Source organism: Aethalodelphis obliquidens, unplaced genomic scaffold (genome assembly GCF_003676395.1).
Source record: "Aethalodelphis obliquidens isolate GAN/ISIS:26980383/991018 unplaced genomic scaffold, ASM367639v1 scaffold14, whole genome shotgun sequence".
Lineage (NCBI taxonomy): Eukaryota > Metazoa > Chordata > Mammalia > Artiodactyla > Delphinidae > Aethalodelphis > Aethalodelphis obliquidens.
The window spans coordinates 13,721,261-13,739,339 of NW_020837958.1; the positions used below are offsets into that span (position 1 = coordinate 13,721,261).

The 18,079-nt window shown below is 46.4% G+C and overlaps 1 protein-coding gene across 5 annotated transcripts in view; it reads right to left on the bottom strand.

Annotated features, from left to right (window-relative positions):
• Positions 1-306: 306 nt before the first annotated feature.
• Positions 307-18,079, bottom strand: part of EHF (ETS homologous factor) — a 40,072-nt gene continuing 22,299 nt past the window's right edge. For 4 of the 5 annotated variants that reach the window (XM_027115034.1, XM_027115036.1, XM_027115035.1 and 1 more), the window contains 7 exons: positions 14,536-14,781; positions 12,187-12,249; positions 9,447-9,515; positions 9,260-9,328; positions 3,785-3,847; positions 2,027-2,222; positions 307-1,923 (listed from right to left, as the gene is read on the bottom strand). In XM_027115034.1, the coding sequence (XP_026970835.1) occupies positions 1,824-1,923; positions 2,027-2,222; positions 3,785-3,847; positions 9,260-9,328; positions 9,447-9,515; positions 12,187-12,249; positions 14,536-14,781 (806 nt within the window). In that variant the 3' untranslated portion in view covers positions 307-1,823. The remainder of the gene's footprint in view (positions 1,924-2,026; positions 2,223-3,784; positions 3,848-9,259; positions 9,329-9,446; positions 9,516-12,186; positions 12,250-14,535; positions 14,782-18,079) is intronic. The other variant, XM_027115038.1, reaches the window with a different exon arrangement.

Consider the following 18,079-nt stretch of genomic DNA (forward strand, 5'->3'; position numbering starts at 1 on the left):
CGAGCCCCCTCTTATTGGTACATGTCTTCATTCCCATATTATGCTCAAGACAGAGAGGCAGGAGGGAGGAGAAAGCCAAGGACATGGGGAGCAGAAAAGAAAAGTTGCAAAAGGGATCTGGATGTTCAAACTCATTTTCAAAGTGTCTACAGGCTCACGTTCCTCCCAGATTTCAGGGTCTGGCGATAAGTCTGCAGGGACCCAGAACAATGCCGTCATTGGAGAAGTCTCTAACTCCTTCCTGACCATAGATCCTGAACAGAGTTTTCTGTTTTTCTCTTCCATCTTTCCTTTCTTTTCTTTGCCTTTTTTTTTTTTTTAACATTCTTTTAGATGCAAATCTAGGCAAGACATCATTCACTTTGGAATGAGTTAAGATGAGACAGGAAAGAGATTATCCAAAAGAGGAAAGATTATAAGAACTAACATCTGCAAAGATTCTCCCCTGGAACTAACTTCCTCTCTCTCACACACACACTCTTTTTCTCTCCTCTCAGTGTTTCCTTCTGTAATATAATATTTACTCTGTTTTGTAATTCTAGTGCAGTGTGTTCTATTGTTAGCCCTTGTTTAATTTATCTGAGTCTAGCTCTCATCTCAGGTTCTGAAAAGAAATCGCTCTAGCTCTTTCAACCCATTGTCCAAACATTTTAAAAATGAAAAATAGGTTGACTTTAAAGTCTTGCTTTTGCTTCACTCTAGGGATTTTTTGTTGTTGTTTTTCTGAGAATAAATCACCATCTTCATCTTGACTAGCTAAATCAGTGGTTCTCCCTCCCCCCAGGCCCCGGGGACATTTGGTAATGTCTAGAGACATTTTGGGTTGTCATAACTTCGAGGACCAGAGTGCCATTGGCACCTAGTGGGTACAGATCATAGATACTGCTAAACATCCCAAAACACACAGGACAGCCAAATAATACACAACAAAGAATAATTCAGACAAAAATATCAATTGTGCCAATTGGGAAACCACAGGACAGTAGGAGTACAAGAGCAAACTCATAACTACCTCCCTTTTCCCACTTATTTTTAAGCAACTGGGATAAAAATAACCAAAGCCGGACCTTCTCTTTAAGTAACTAAAAGTGAGCAGAGGTGGCAATTGAAGTTTTTCACCAATCATCCAAGGGGGAGGAGGGAAGATAGACTTGGCACCGGGTAAATCATTCCTGAATGAGTATAAAGCCCCCTCCACCATTATTCTTTTCTGATTTAAGCATAAAAGGCATGTGATTATGCAATGATTACAGTCCACTCTGGATTGTGGAAGTCCTCATTCTCCACTCACTGACTCCCGAAGGTCAGGGTAGACTTCTCAGCATCCTTCTGGTTCATCCCACCAATCGGAGACCCTGGAGTTCATCCTAGAGGCCACGCCCACCTCTCCTGAAGAGGCCACGAGGATGCTATGTGCGGAGGACACCTCATCTTTTCCTAAATCATTTTGCACATAAAAACTTTTAATGCCATCTGATTTTTTTTTCTTTCTCCTTAGCAAGAAGCACATGGCTACAGACTCTGTTCTTGCAGTGGAAAAGAACTTCACAATAGAGGCAAAAACAAATCACAGCCACATACAGTGTCATATTTCACAGAAAACTGTGTACGTTTGTTCCCCATATAGGACATACTTCAAAGTAACAAAATAATTCTATCAACTGTCATGTTCCTTCTTCCTGTTAGAAGTAGATGTATTTTTTTCCCCGTCATGGTACATAAATATCAGAGAAAAGCAGTCTTTGAAATATTTATGTCCAGGGACTCCTTGGTTGGTTATCATGTGGGATGTGTTTAGGTTTGTGTTCAATGTTTCAGCAGCTTCAGTTTTCATTTTCCCTCCATCCGCGTGCATTCTTCCCAAATTTATATACCAGTCTTCGTCCATCCACACGTTCCAGAATTTCTCTTTTGTAGTAATATCTGTAACAAAAGGCATTGCATAAGGTGGCTGGTCTGATTAAGACAGCCGGGGGAATGACTGGTCACACGGCCTTATCACGCTTGGAGACGTGAAACCCCTCACCTCATGGCTCGGCTGAGTTTTTCGTAGGTCATGCTGCTGTTGTTTTTCTTTTTCCCCCATAGCTGGGCCACAGCCTCTGATTTCAAGAACCTGAAGATGCCCTCAGACCGGTCTTCCCACTTGATTAACCCTGGATTCTTGTCTGGGTTCAGGAGGATGTCGCGGATGAATTCCCATAAGTGAGTCCCTCGCGGATCTGAGGTGAAGGAGAAAAAGGAGTTTATTCATGGCTGAAGTCACTGCAAAGAAGGGCTAGAGGAAGCCTAGAGTTGAAATATCTCACAACAAGTCAGAGATACTTGATTCCATGCTACCCACCTGTGACGCCAAGTCACAGACTCCCCACTGGGTATTTAAGAATGAACTAGCACAGGTTTTTAATTTTACAAATCAGAAAGCTGAAGCATGGAGAATTCAACTGACTTGACCAAGGTCACACAGCTAACGAGTGGCAAAGCCAAGACAAAAGAATAGGTCTTACACAGAGAACAGATTTGTGTTTGCCAAGGGGGCACGGGTTGGGAGAGGGGGCGGAGTGGGAGGTCGGGGTTAGCAGATGTAAGCTATTATATGGAATGGATAAACAACAAGGTTCTACTGTATAGCACAGGGAACTATATTCAATATCCTATGATAAACAATAATAAAAAAATTTTTTAAAAAGGACGTATATATATGTATAACTGAATCACTTTGCTGTACAGCAGAAATGAACACAACATTGTAAATCAACTGTACTTCAATAGAAAGAAATAAGTTTAAAAAATAGGTTTTAGATCTCCTAGGCTAGGAGGTGTATCTTCTAAATACGGTTAACAGATTGCTCGGCATTCATTTTAACTTGTTACTTCCCAGGAGAGCAACGCTCAACCACTTTTATCCAGAACCTCTTTTGTTTAGAACCTCAATCAATTAGACGGCTGCCACCCAGCAACTGTGTCAGCCAAATGCGTGTCGGTAGGGTCTTAGAATTCTAACTCCTAGAATATATTGGTGCGGGGTCTCACAGGGGTGGAGGGGGCCAATTTGAAAATGAAACAGCAACTGTAATGAAATTAGCAACCAAATTCAATTCTACCCTCACTGGATTTGTGACACACAACGCCCTCCCACACCCAATTTGAAGGGCTGTGTTCATTCTGTTCTGTGGGAGGACCTGGAGTAGCAGATAGCAGATGGCAGTCCAACTCCTTACAATTTCCAGATGACACCACCTTGATTTCTTTCCGTGTCCTCCCCCCCACCACCTCCACGTCTCTGATATTTCATACACTTTCATAAGGTTTTATTGTCGGGGGAAATACAACTCCCCAAAAGCACTGTTGAATCTTAAGAATAAACAGTATTTCTTGGAACAATAACTCCACAAAAGTAAGAAGCCAACATTCAGCAAAAGAAAAAAAGAATACACCCTCAGCTGTTTCTTCCCATCTCTCTCCTTTTCCCACCCTTTTCTCTGGAGAAAGGGAAATTGCTCACCCCGTGCCTGCAAGAAGTTCTTGTTCACTGATGTCTCAGTTTTAGCATAAAGAGAACAGAATGAGGAGGAAATAACCACTGGGGCTCCACTTTGAGAAACAACTGCAGAGGGGGTTACTTAGACCGCAAGTGATGCCTCTCTTTTCACACCCTACCCAGTCTGAGGTGAAGAAATGCAGGTAGAAGGCAGAGGCAATATTTGTCTAAACACTGGTGGCCTCCAGTTAGTCTCCACTCAAGGGGAAGGGCCAGGAGGCATCTGAAAGCCAGCCAACTTACTGTGCTTTTTGGTGTGGGACTTTGTTGGTTGGTCTTGCTGCTTTTTCATATCAGGCGACTCTGCTGAAGAGAAAAATGAGAACTGCTTCATTTCCCTATTTCCTACAATTATCATCTTCATTCATGCATCCACTCATTTCACCAGTATTTATTGAGCACCTACTACATGCCTAGCACTGTTCAGGTAGGTGGTCGTGTCCAAAACAAAACAGAGGTGATAAGTGCTCTGGAGAAAAAATTTCAGGGTAAGAAATAGGGGTAGAAGTGTGGAGATAGGAATAATTTTGCCATTAAATATAAGGTGGTCACAGAAGACGTCTCTGATAAAGGGACCAGAAAGGTGTGAGGGGACAGTCATACAGAGAGGTTGTGGAAGAGCTTTCCACGCCTGAGAATAGCAAAGGCCCTGAGGTCAGTGTGCATAGAATAGAAGGAAGTCAGTGTGGCTGTGAACAAGGGGCAGAGGGGAGCAGGTGAGGTTCAGATCACTAAGGCCTTGTAGGACTTTTTGAGGATTTTAGCTCTTATTCTGTGAGAGGTGGGAAACCATTGAAGGATTTATTTTTTATTTATTTATTTTTGGCTGCGCTGGTCTTCTTTGCTGCCCGCTGGCTTTTTCTAGTTGAGGCGAGTGGGGGCTACTCTTCGTTGCGGTGTGTGGGCTTCTCATTACAGTGGCTTCTTGTTGCAGAGCACGGACTCCAGATGTGTGGGCTTCAGCAGCTGTGGCACGCGGGCTTAGTAGTTGTGGCTCACGGCCTCTAGAGTGCAGGCTCAGTAGTTGTGGTGCCGGGCTTAGTTGCTCCACGGCACGTGGAATCTTCCCGGACCAGGGATCGAACCCGTGTCCCCTGCATTGGCAGGTGGATTCTTAACCACTGCACCACCAGGGAAGTCCCCACTGAAGGATTTAGGTCATTGAAAAGTTTTAGGCTTTTATATATATATATAAAACAAAAATGTAAACATTTATAACAAAGAAAGATGACTTGTAAGCCAGAGGAGTGCCTTTTTCGGCATGCAAAGTTACCTTTTAATCAGCCTGACAAAGGGGCCATTGACTGGCCTGAGCTCAGTACAGAGGGCCACAGTGGACTATGGAAACACAGATTAGTTTAACAAATGACTCATTATGGTAACCCTTGAGATTATCAACAAAGAGGAGTTGACAGAGGCAAATCTGTGAAATAAAACTTGTTAAAGAGAAAACTAAATGATCTAGCAGTGTGTGTGTGGGGGTGTGTGTGGGTGTGTGGGTGTGTGGGTGTGTCAGTGGGCACTTCAAATGTCAGGACAACTAACGCAGATCTTACCAAAAAAAACTCCCACAATCAAAAATCTGCCAACTTGAATCCGGGGCAGCCCCTAAATGGTAGCCAATCCTGATAAGAAATTGGACCAGTATATCGCATCCCTTCTGTGTACATTACATCAGGGCTCCCTAACTTAAGGTTTGCTGACCCATGTGTGGACTTCAAGGGCATTTCAGACTGACTGAAACCGCAGGCAAAGGAAGAGGGTCCACAGCTTTCAAGATTGTCAGTAGTGATCCATTATTCAATAAAGTTTGAATACCATTACCTCCTAAGGAAAATGGTTAAGAAGACTAGCTCCTGTTTCTTGACCACTTACTATGTACCAGGCACTGTGGTCAGCACTTTCCATGAATCACCTGTTTTGATTCACACAATCGCCCTATGAAGAAGGCGATAGCAGGATCCAGAGGTTTCACTCATAACCACTATTCTATGCCATTTCCAAAGAGGGTGCCACATAAGAGATTTCATAAATGTCTTCCCTGCCAAGAATCAGGTTCAGTCCTGCAACCCACTAGTTAGTGGGGAAAAGTCATTCCAATTTGATGATTCTCTATTTCCCCGCATGCACGGGTGCATTCACCTATCTGATCCCCCAGATTGTCACAACTCAGAGCTCACAGCAGTTTGAAAGTCGTGGTGGGATAGATGAGAGAGTTTTAATAAGATCTGGTTACAAGAGAAACCTCTTTTTCTGGTTAAATGTGCCACCATCCTCCCCCACCCCGCCGCCCCTCCCCCTCAACACTGTCAGCAGGAGGGTTCGCATCCGACTTGGATTTCTCTGAAACCTGAAAGAACAAATTCGCAGGAAATGCAAGGAGACTCCACTCTCCCTCCCTGTAGGTTTCAGGGTGAGGTTGCGACATCCCATCAGGATGTGACAATATTGCGACAGGTTGGCACCCACAGCGGTTTCCAAGTGATACATCATTCTGACAGGGCCACGTTGTTCTGCAGACAAAGAGTGGCATTTACCCAGCAGGCCACAAGCAAAGCTCATTTTCAAATGGCATCCAGGAGGGATGCAGGGCCATTATTTCAGAGCCAGCATTGAACTCAGAAAAACCCAAGTGTAGGTGTCTCTCAGCTTGGCCTCAATCATTGTTTACGGGTTGCAAACTCATGCAATGCAAGAATCAGCTACTTTGGGGAGTTAAGGTACCTTCATGAGTAAAATGGAAACCTTGGCCCCTCTCCCCAGAACAGGGCACATATGCGTACACTCGTGAAATTCTGCAACAATTTCAGGAGTGTGTGGGTCACTTAGGAGTCCATGGACTCCAGATTAAGAACCCCCAGACCAGCTACACCACGAGGACATGTTCTCTTTGAGATGTCAGCCATTTGCCCAAGCTAGATTTCCATCCAGCTTAAGAAAGACCTCCCACGAAAAACATCCCCCCAGTAAAAATGTGTGCATCATCGTAGGCAAGAATATGCAGCCAAGGGCAAAAGAAACTTGAATTTCTTCCGGCCTCTTCTTCCAGTCCCCAGGGCATGCACGACAAGCTGTGGAATCACCCACCTGCCTCAGCACTAAAATCCTTTGATCTGAAACCTCACCTTAATATGATGGCCTTGCCCCCTGTATCTTCCCCCGGCCCCCAAATAAAAGTCAAAACCTTTGAAGCTAGCCGCGTGGTTAAGTGATTCATCCTTATAAAATAATGGCTTGCTCTGGGGAAACTGTCCAGATTGGCCTTCTCCTGCTCCACTCCCAGGCACCTCAGGCCAAGGTCCAGTCCAGACGGGGCACCACCAAGGCACGAGTTTATGATGAGTTCCAGAGCATGACTTCATCTAAGCTGCTTCACAAGAAGCAAAGATTAGAAGCATTTGCATATTATTCAGCTGTGAGCCATTTCTTTACGGGATATACAAATTTCAGCGTTATAATAGACCATGCCACCCTCGCTCTAGGCTCAGCGAGTCGGTAAATAAACACATCAATCCGGAATTAGCGTCATTGGCTCGAGGACTATCGGGCAGATCCGGAACACTGGCGGCGGCCATTTTATGAAATGAGCAGATGACAGAGACATCAAAACAGAGCCTGCTTCCCCACCTGTGTTTATCACCGAGGGCGTCCAGTTGACGTGTGGCCTCGCCTCGGCGCGGCTTGTGACTTGCACTAAAACACATAAAGATACTTAACTACACTCCATGGGAGCTGGAAATCCAAAGACTCAAATGACAAGGGTCTTTGGCGGGGGGGGGGGGGGGGGCGGGGGGGGGGGGGCGGGTCTGGTCCCGTCCAGTAGAGACTAAACTATTCTGAAAGGAACTGATCCTTACAAGGCTGTAATTAACAACCCTACCTGGAAGGCTGTTACCCCAAAGAATTCAGCAACCCAGACACTGAAATGATTCTTTAAGTGATCATTCGGATCGGGGTCCTGGAGGGCTCATCTCATTTTCCAGCCTGTGTTACCATTTCGGGATAGGAATGTGGAGTAAGGTGATCAAGAATCAAGGGAGGTGCAGGAGAGCAGATCTGTAAAGCCCATTTGAAGAAGGACTATTCAAAAGTAGAATAGTTGAACTCAGGAGACAGTGAGTTAGTTCCCTGTTACTACAAATATGAAAGCCGACATTGGTCCCTGTTGATTGGGAGATTCCAGCAGGTTAAGTCAGGATGCAGGAGACAGCAGTGTGGTCTGGCTGGGAGGGCAGCAGAGTTGTTGATTACGGCTTTTCCTCTCCCAGGTGCCTAGAGACCTAACCATCCCTGAGGCTCAGGAAGTGGTTGGTTCAACTTTATTCTTCCTTGGAATCTTCTGCCCTAAGCCAAAGACCCAGGAAGTGGGAGGTGACACCTCAGGAGGCGTGTCAGGAAGTCAGAGGGCGACCGTGGCGGTTTCTTCAGCTCTGAAAACCTTGGTCTTGACTAGGTGGCAACGATTGCCACAGAAATTTTACCCTGACTGGCTCAGTTCCCCCAGCATGGCAAATCCACTGCAGAACCTTTCCAGTGTTTGATCTAGTTCCCTAATTTCAGCAAATACTTAGAGTGACACATAAGGCGATGGGCCTCTGTGTGGAGGGGGAGGTCGAGAAATGAATTGGCCTCCATTCTTAACCTCAATTCCAGAAGCATTTACCCTGGCTGCCAGCCCTGTCTCATTCAAAGGGCTTGACCCGAACAAAACCTCAAACCAAAAGCTTGCATTTTTTCAGTTCTCAAAAGCACACTCAACAAAATGAAAAAAAAAAAAAAAAAAAAAAAAGGAAGGAGGAAGGGTTGTTGTTTGATTCTTCCTTTCACAGACACTCTTTTAAATCCCAGTTCTGAAGCTGCCCCAAATTCAATTCCAGGAAAAGACAGATTCACTTGTGACGGGTCTAAGTTCCATTTCACAGAGCCAAACAGATTCACAAATTCGCACCGAGATCAAGGGACAACACGAAACCCTCTCTTCACCTCCCCCATGCACTCATTCCTACCAGTGGACCTATTTGTAAGTGGACAAGGAGAAATAATCTGAAATACAATCTGAAAGCTCCTCTCCCAGACTCTCAACAGACCAACCCTCCCGCTCAGTGTAACCTTGATTGAGAGTCATGGGTAGACCCCAGATGCATCCAGTCCTAACCAAACACAACTCATATGAACATAATTCATAATGTGCAGGTGGTCTGACTAATTAGAGAGTCCTGATGAGCCGACAAGGTCAGACTTTAAAACTGACCTGTGATTCCCAGGGTTCCAGAAGTTTTCAGCTACTGCCCCTCCACCCAGAGACCATCATCCCAGGTTCACTGACCTCTGAATTCCACTCTTAGACATTCAGTCTCTAAAGCCAAAGACAGCTTGTTGAAAATTAAATAGAGCCTTCTCCCCCATAAGGATACCCACATATGAATAATTTTATTGGATAATTTCACAAAAGCAAGTTTTTACTGAAGAGAGAGTTTCTGTTGTCACAGAGAGTGACTTGGTTTCACAGGAGCAAAACACATTTCCTAGAGGCATCCTTGCTGGTCATTTTCAATGTACAAATATGGGCCCGAAAGCAGATTCTCTATAAATTTTTCCTAGCCTTTTAATGGGAAAGACTCCAGCAAAGTTAGAAATGTAGGGCATTGGTAATTCTCATTAATTCACAGTAAGCACTTGCAGGAGGTACACTCAGCCTCGGATGTCAGGACAACTTACCAATGGGAAGGTGACCGCTGGTTGTCATGGAGATCTGGGCCCGGCAGAAAGTTTTGCTGTCCAACAACTCTGTGGCAATGAAAACATAAAGGACATTAAGAGTCCCCTCCTTACAACATAAATTTTGGGCTGTTAGAAAACCAGAATAAGAATGTAAAAGGGTCTTAAGCGTTGGGGAGTTAGTTACCTACTGTGCTACCATAGTTGGTGTCATATAAATAGTTTTCTTCTTTCCAGGTGTTCATGATGGAAGGGTCTACAAAGGACAGAAAATGGGAATGTCAGCAATCACCTTCCCCAGGTGAGGAGTTTGCCTTTTCTTACTCACTGTTCATCAGAGAGGTGTGGGACAAGGGGCTGGTTCTCAGAGAGAAGAGATAAGATTCTGCTTCAGCCACATGTTACCTTATCATAATGTTACCCCAGTTTTCTTCCAGGGCCCTAGGGGAGGTGGACTTTGTTACGGCCCCATCCAGGTGTTCTACACCTGTTGCATTTTGAGGGAAGTGAGAGAAGTTGCAACAGTGGGATCCTGTCCTAGATCAATGCTTTCCTGAGGATATTCCCAGTCTGCACTTGGTGGGGGAGGGGGGTTCCAGGAGCCTGGCATTGTCTTACATTCTACTATATTGTCACCAGAATATTTTTAGACTAGTAAAAAAAATGGCAGGGACAAAATAATTTCATGATTAATGAGCATCTTTTCCTAGTAACGTCTTCCTGGGAGAATTAATGATGTTTCTTTAAGAAAAAGTCTGCTCAGTCTTATCACAGAGTCTTTATTGCTAAAATCCAGAGAGAAACTCTCCTCAAGTTGGGTGACAGCCCCCTCCCTCCAAGATTTCTCCAATATGCTTAAGGGGTGACATAAAATTTTCAAAACAGAACTAAGGAGAAGGAGATGAGAGCGTTACCAAATCAAATAAACAGGTTTTAAGAGTAGGGCCTCGTTGCTTCATCTAGGAAAAGTCCTCTCTCTCTCTCTCTTCAGTGTGCTGGGTAAGCACGTCTCCTGACTCTTCAGATTTCAGACTCCAAGGAAACTCCCCTCCACCTACCCTAAACGAAGCCCAACTCCTACACACCCCTCACCTCTGGGCTGATCTCCAACAGAAGCTTCTTCTTTCCTGGCTGGCCAAGAGCTGTGAGATCTGGCAGGAGCTGTCACCTCATCCCCACCAGGAGCTTCCTGCTCTCCCCTCGTCACAGACAGAGGCTGGCCTCGGCTCCCTCCTGCCCAGCATCTGAATTTCAGGGCCGGGGTGGTAAGCCACTGGCCGAGTTTCATTTTGTTTTTGTAGCATAAATGGTATAAAAACCTGACTCACTGGCTAAGTCCTCCTGTTTACGACATAGGGATTTAGCTGGTATTTGAACTAATAGCTACGTGTTTGGGCACCCCAAGCCTGATCACTTAGGGGTTACACCCTCTGTCCTCGTTGGGTCACCTTGTGTACCTGTTGTTGTCTCTGAAAACAAACTGAACCAAAAAGGTTTGGGGGTGTTGGCCCCTGTATGAGCCTCCTTTCCCCTCCTCCCAGGGTGGAGCTTCCTCCCCACCCTTCGGCTCAGCTTTTCTGAACTGGCAACATGAGAAGATCTGGATGGTCAAGGAGGAATTGTCAAGTACTTGGGACCTCTCCAGTACCAGCCTGGCTCCTCCGCTGGGGCTATCTGTCCAGTCAACAGTGGGGATTCGGGGTCAGGGGGCACCATCCTCTAGGTCAAGTCCTGTGCCTGCCTCTAGGGCAGTCACGTCCATAAAGCATAGACCATCTGGGTAACTCAACCCTGGTCTCTGGGGGGAAGGGCAGGGCTAGGAATACCTAATCCACATGTTTACAGCTACTGTTTTTTCTTTAATAATGGTAGACCAGCCCCCTTATAAAAGAGTAAATAACTGCGTGGGGCCAATTTCTGCCCCTAGTGACTCACAAATCACCCCAGGTCTAATATAGTCCTTGGTGACCGGCACGCAACCTGCAGGGAGGCCTGAGGCAAACTCCGTGGTTGGTCCATGTGGCCCACATTCTCACTGATGTGGACATGGGGAGTGACCTTGGAGCAGTGGCAGCTCCTATGGACCTGGGGGGACTTGCAGAGCTCTCCCTAGACTAAGAGGTCATAGGCCAAAGGTCACTATACAAAGACCTCTGATTGGTACAAGGCTCTAGGGCACAACTTCTCGAGGCAGTTACTGCCCCCTGCAAGTTCCCAGGGGAGACAGAAAGTCCCCAGGAGAGAGATTTTGGGGCAGAGGAAGGAGGGATGATTAGGCAGATGAAGGAGAACAAACATGAATGTAGCTACTCTGGGCCTGCAGACCCTACTCAGAGCTCAGAATAGTGGCTTTTGTCTAAAAGCATACTTAAGGCAGGAGTCAGTTCCACAGCTGCCTTTGGACATCCCTACAGAAACTCCAAGGTCCCCAGAAACTATAGTAACTACAACACCAAGTCCGAACCTTCCTCCTCCTTGAGAAACACACTCCCTCCAAGGGAGGAGAGGGAGAGGAGACACTGACCCTTCCTCTTCTCTCCCCTGGCTTCTCGTAACTTGGCCAAGTCCAATCCCCTGACTCTTTGTGGTGACAGGAAAGCCCACTTAGACTCTGCATTTTCTGGGCTCCTGGATCAGAGCCTGGATGTTCCCTTGACCAACCATGGGAAGCAGAGAAGTGTGAGCAGAATTAGGCTCACCATCAATCTTAGAAATCAGAAATAGTCGGCAGTCACTGGTCCCAAGGACGAGGGATGAGGCTCATGGCTGCCGGGCCCATTGGAGACAGCCAGGGAAGAGACATCCCTGGGTTTCCTGCCAAAGTACTGGCTCCGTCCCGCTCTCACACTCTCCCTCACACTCCCTCTCAGTTGTCCTCCGCAGGCCTTTGCCTACCAAGTTGGCTCCCTTCATCTGCCACGACTCACCAGCTTGTTCGGTCTTGACGATGACATTGTGTGTGGACTGGAACAGGTCGCTGCTGCACTGGCCTGTGAAGGACAGATTGGGAAACTCAGAGCGGGCCCACATGTAGCCAAAATGTGTTGCTTGACCAAGGACGAAGCTGGCTTCATGAAAGAGTTTCTGCCAGTCCCACAGCATGGTCACCCTTCTTTGCTTCTGGGAGGGGGCTTCCCTCTCTGGATCTATAATCTCAAGCCTGGGGCCCTTGGCCCAGAAAATCAGTAGCTAGGGCACCAACATCAGATGGAATTATTTGGCCTTGTATAGAGAAGGCATCCAGTATGAAGGAAATAAAACTTCAGAAGTTGAAAGACCAGTTTTTCCACTAATAGCTGCAAGGTACTTCACCTTTCTTCATCTTGGTTTCCTCAACTGTATATTTCGGAGATTAAACTAGCTAAAGTCATTAGATTTCCTCTAAGGTGCTTTCGCATACTAAGATTTGATACAAAATGCAAAGGAAACACAAGGAAAATCACCTTAATTCTTCTTTGATCTTAAATTTAATCAAACCCCTTTTGATTAGATCTAATCTATGAGCTATGTCTGGATAAGTGCAGTGATTCTTCCCTTATTTATGCCTGGCAACTTTTCTCCAGATGTATCATATATAAAAGCACATATATACATGTGAGTTCGTTTCATATGTTTTTCCTGCCCATCCAGATTATAAATATCTCAGGAGCAGAGGTCATGCTTTAATGCCTCTGACCTTCAGTTTTCCCAGATGAAAACTGCCCCTGTCAAATGGGTGCAATATTTATTTTCTCATAAGGTCACCAAATGAATCAATTCACTTAGAGTCCTTGTATAAGTAAATACTCAATAAATGGAAGTTAGAGGAATGTCTACAAAAAGGCAAACAACGAAAGAAAGGTGAGAAATCTGGACATTAGGCATTCAGAGGCACCAGCAGCATGCAAGTCATGGAAGGCCAAAGATGGAAGGTCAAAGGTGGAAGGTCAAGGACGGCCACATCACCTCCCACGCTTCCCTGCCTTGAGCTTCAATCAGGGCAAAGCTTTAAAGAGACAGAGACAGAGAAAGAGTTACCATTCCACTTGAGATGCTGCAAGTTGCTGTAGAGGAGCTGTCCCGCTGGATTTAATTGGAGGTGGGGAGGTAAATATTTTTAATTCTTCAAGTGTAAGTCTGCTCTTTCTGAAGATGCCTGGGGGTTATTTTTAGAGCTTTGTTTGGTTTGGTTCTAGTAAAAGAAAAAGGAGCAACCACTTCTGTGAGGTGGATGGGAAGTAGGGAGTGCCCAGGAGCTGAATGAGGTCATCTCAAAGGACCACCACTTCTGCCCGCTCCGCAGCCAGACGCTGGGTTCTCTTCAGTGTTGATGGCAGCTCTCTGGATCTGAATCTGGTTCACAGCCCTGGAGCTCATGCTTCCCAAAGCTCCAGCTACATGCCCAAACACAGATTCTGCTTAGACAGCATGCCCATTCCGATGTGGACAGGACAGCTCACTATTCGTACATATCACTGCTTTCCAAAATAGTTCTCAGAGGAGCTAGTTTTTATAACCACTATCAGAAGAACCTTAGGCCCGTGTCAAGGACATTCTGCAAGATAGATGTCTACCCTACCAGCTCTTGCAAGCCAGTGTAGCACGCGTGCATGTGTGAATAAACTAGCACCAATGGACAGCCTTTAAACGGTGCCTGTCCATGTGCTAGGTGAGGCCTCAGGAAAGACACCTGGGGCTCTAGGGCAGCACCAATCCCAGAAATCACTGCAGAAACATCCCAGATGTGTCCAGACCATTCGTTTTAAGCCTTTTTTCGATTCAGGACCTTTTAAAAATCTGTTGTAGTATCGTAAGCTTTCTCCCCTCCCAAAAAACAAACTAGATCTAATTTTGCCTATTTTCATACCACACTTACGTCCCATCTTAAGAACCTAGGTGTAGAAAGTTTTTTAAAAAAATAGCCATGATGATCTTAACAAGCAAGGGATTGGGAATGAAACAATGAACCCCATTTGCAAGAGAAAGAAGTGGTTTTCTGAGAGTACCAAGTATCCTGTGAATACCCAGCTAACCTTTGTCTCCTTGGAAATTAACCATGTAAAGAGAGAATTACATTATGCTGGATTTGTATGGGATTAGACACATCTTGTACCCTAGGCTTCAAGCCTGTCCTCTCACCTCCCTTCTACTTCTCTGTCTCAGGAGACAGTAATTTGGAGGTGAGACCATCCTTGGATGCCCCTAAACAGGAGCCCTGCCAGCTGTGGAGTCTCTGCTCTTCCCAGATGGCTCCTAGCAGGGCAGAGAGACAGAGACAGAGACAGAGAAAGAGTTACCATTCCACTTGAGATGCTGCAAGTTGCTGTAGAGGAGCTGTCCCGCTGTCCCTGCCGCCCGGGTGAACTCCTGCAGACTCATGCTGCAGAGATGCTCGCCGTTGATGTCAAACTCCTGGAAAGGGATGCAGCTGGCATCCAGCTGGTTGGTGTCCAGGAGGTGCTGGAGCCATTCCCACACCTGGTACTTGGTCCAGTACTGAGGATGGATTTCATGCCACTGGCCTCCAAAAAACCCGCTGGAAACTGCAAAACAGGAGGCGGCCCTGTGAGTGACCTGTGTTTGTTTCCGAGCATGATCCCAGACGTGGGGATGCCCCTCTGGCTGCCAGACGTCACAGGGATCACAACCACCCTCTGCGTGCATCAGTGGGGATTGGAGCTTGAGATGGGCTCTGGAGAGGAGGCTCTAGGAAACGCAATTCTTTCCCCAGTTGTGGTGGGAGCCAATCATTCAGCCTCCGTATATCTTCATTTTGTTCTCCATATACTTACCCCTGAGCTCTGGATGAGGACACAACACTTGAAATGCTCTGATATCATGAGCTCTTTCCCCACCTCCCACAAACTACCATGAAAGCTAAAGCATTGCTACAGTTTCAACAGAGTATTAGCTTCTTGTCCACACCCACATAGTTGTCTCCTTCTCCCTCTCTCTCTCCCATTTATTTCTCTCTCTTACACTCGCATATATACACATACATACCCAAAACTCAGACCATTTTCAACCAAAACTGAAGCTTGAGACTCAGGTTCTTTTCTCTGTGATGCCTTTGCTGCTCCCCAAAATGGTCCAGATGATTCATCTGCTCACAGTGCTGACATCCTCCCACCCCACACTGGTTATTACAGCCACTAGGATGTCACTTCCCTACTCAGCTACCTTCAGCAATTTCCCTTTATCCACTGAAATTAGGCCCCAAACTGCCAAGCCAGGCATTAAGGCTCTTCACTAACTATTCCTCAAGTGACCTTTTGCCTTTTTTCTATGTTGTTCTTTCAGCCCGGTTTGTATTCTACCTATCACTCCCTGTTGAATTTCTACCCAGCTTGCTGACCCTGACCACCCTATAAAGCCATCGCAGACTGACTGCTGAGGGCTGCTGTCCTCTGAAACTCCAGGAGATGCACTTTACATTTCTCCTAATGACGTTTGTCATGTTCTGCCTCTCTTGGTGGGTCTCTAACTACAGTCCTGTTCTCCTTTGTAAATTGTACGCTCAAGGTCATGGACTCTATCTTACCCATCCTTGTATCTCCCATAAAAACTACCTCAGAGACTTTGCCATCATAGGTACTGTCTCTCTCTTTCTTTAGTAAATTTGGGGCTGAAGAAGAAATAACGTCGGAACCTGGAAGAGTTGTGAGGTGCATTCACAAGATGGTTAATTCAAGTACCGGTGAAGAAGAGGAATTCATTCAAGCCAATAACTATTACTGAGCTCACTATGGACTAACCATCTATGTATGTGACTCTCATACTCACTTAAGAGAACATGACGAAATCCGCCCCAAATCCTGGAGGGATGGAGAAGAGAGAACCAGCCTCTGGCGGCATGTAACCAGACTGAGAGACCTTATGATCCCCTTGAAAGCATGGGCCAAGGGAAGGAGCTCTCTAGTGGGCAAGGTGAGGGGCAAGGACAAGGGGAAAACCCTATTATAGCCCACCAAGCTGAAGGAGGGAAGTCCAGCTGAGCATGACACACAGATATTCCCACAAACTCAAGGATAGACCAATAGAGGAAAACGTAGCAAAAGAAAATGGTCCCTAACTTTTTCTTCAAGGTCATGCTAGATCAGTACTTCTCAAACTCTAATGTGATTATGAATCACCAGGGAATGTGGTTCAAATGCAGATTCTGATTCCATAGACCTGGGGTGAGGCCTGAGTTTCTGCATTCCTAACAAGCTTCTCCAGGATGATTATGATGCTGGTCAGTGGATACAGTTTGAATGGCAAGGAGCTCCAGAGCTCCAAAAGGTTTGATCTCCACAATGCCTACAGCCTAGCCCTCAACACCTCAGGAGGAAAGGCTGAAGGGGGAATGTTTCCAAGCCGGTCCCACCTGCCACTCATATAATGTGCCTTACTCCTCCTTCCTCATGGCCACACAAAAGCAGGCCTAAACCCTCAGCTTGGGCCCTAAAGGAGAAGCCAGCAGTGGAGCGGGAAGGGGCAGGGACTGGACGAATCTAGTCCCAAAATTCAATTACATAGAAATATTCCCTACCACACCAACACTCAGAGCCTAGACCGGATGTCTCTATTTCCTCCCGACTTTTTGGTGTCCCACCAATACAGCTGTTTAAGGGTGGCCTACATTTTTTGCAGCTCCCCAAGTCTTTGTTCTTTTATTTTTTAATTAATTGTGTTGCTATGAACGTGCAGCTCCGGGTTTGTAAACAAGAGACAACAACTCTCGATAAGCCCACACCAGGCCTGCGGGACTTTCTTCTCTCGATGTCACATGACCCAGATGAGAGGATGGCTCCTGACACGCAGCCTGTTAGAACTTGGCAGAACCTGAGACTTTTGTCTAAAGTTGACCAGGGGAGACTCCCCATCAGCCAGGCGACTCATCAGATTCCTGAAGCTTTGGGAAAAGCACTGAAAATCCTATGAGTTCAGCTCCTCTCTGGCATTCAACTGGCCTCCCCCATCAGTCATGACCAGGAGCTGGGCCTTCTCTGGGGCCTCTGGGAGTTAGAGAGTAAAAAAGTGATGTTTAAATTCCACTCCCTGCTGACTACACTCCAGAGCAAACCAGAGGGATGCTGCCCTAATCGAGGGTCCTAGGGCCTGGCATCCAAAGGATTGTGTGTTTCCCTGTTTGGAATCAGCCTTCAAGGTCCCCACAAGGAACCTGAGTCCTGCCACAGGGAAGGTCATGCCCAGAAAAGGCAGGAGTTCAGAAGCACAGGTGATCAATAAGAGAAGGTCACCCATCCCCGCTTTCGACCACATGTGGCTGGGCTTCCAAACTGGAAGGTGGAGCTGCCCACAGATCGGCCACTTCTTGAAGAATGCACCCCTTCCATCAGCCTCCCACTGCTGCTTCCCAGACTCTGCTCACCGATGGCCCATCTCCATTTTCTCAAGGGAAGCAAGTGCAGCAGAGTCTCTGGGGAGGAGATTAGCCGCAGGTATGGGGTGGGAGAAGGCCCAGAGCTCCCTACACCCACTGCGGTGCGGTGCACAGCAGTCTACGCAAACTGAACACCTTCACAATGGGGTGCGGTGCCCTGATTCAGCAGCAACTTTATTCAGTCCGGCTTCTACAGTAAGCCATGGGCTTGATCACCAAACCCTCTATAAGCCCCGCCACCAGGCCCTCCTTCTTCTAATCAATCGGTTCTAGATTAAAGCACCAAAGGCAGGCACACGGTCTCCTAACAACTCTCCCCTCCCTTTACAAAGGGAGGTCACCGGAAAATGAAATGGAAAGATTAAGCTGCTACACGTCTCTTCTCCTTAACTTCCACGCTTCCATGCGACACACACACACACACACACACACACACACACACACACACACACACA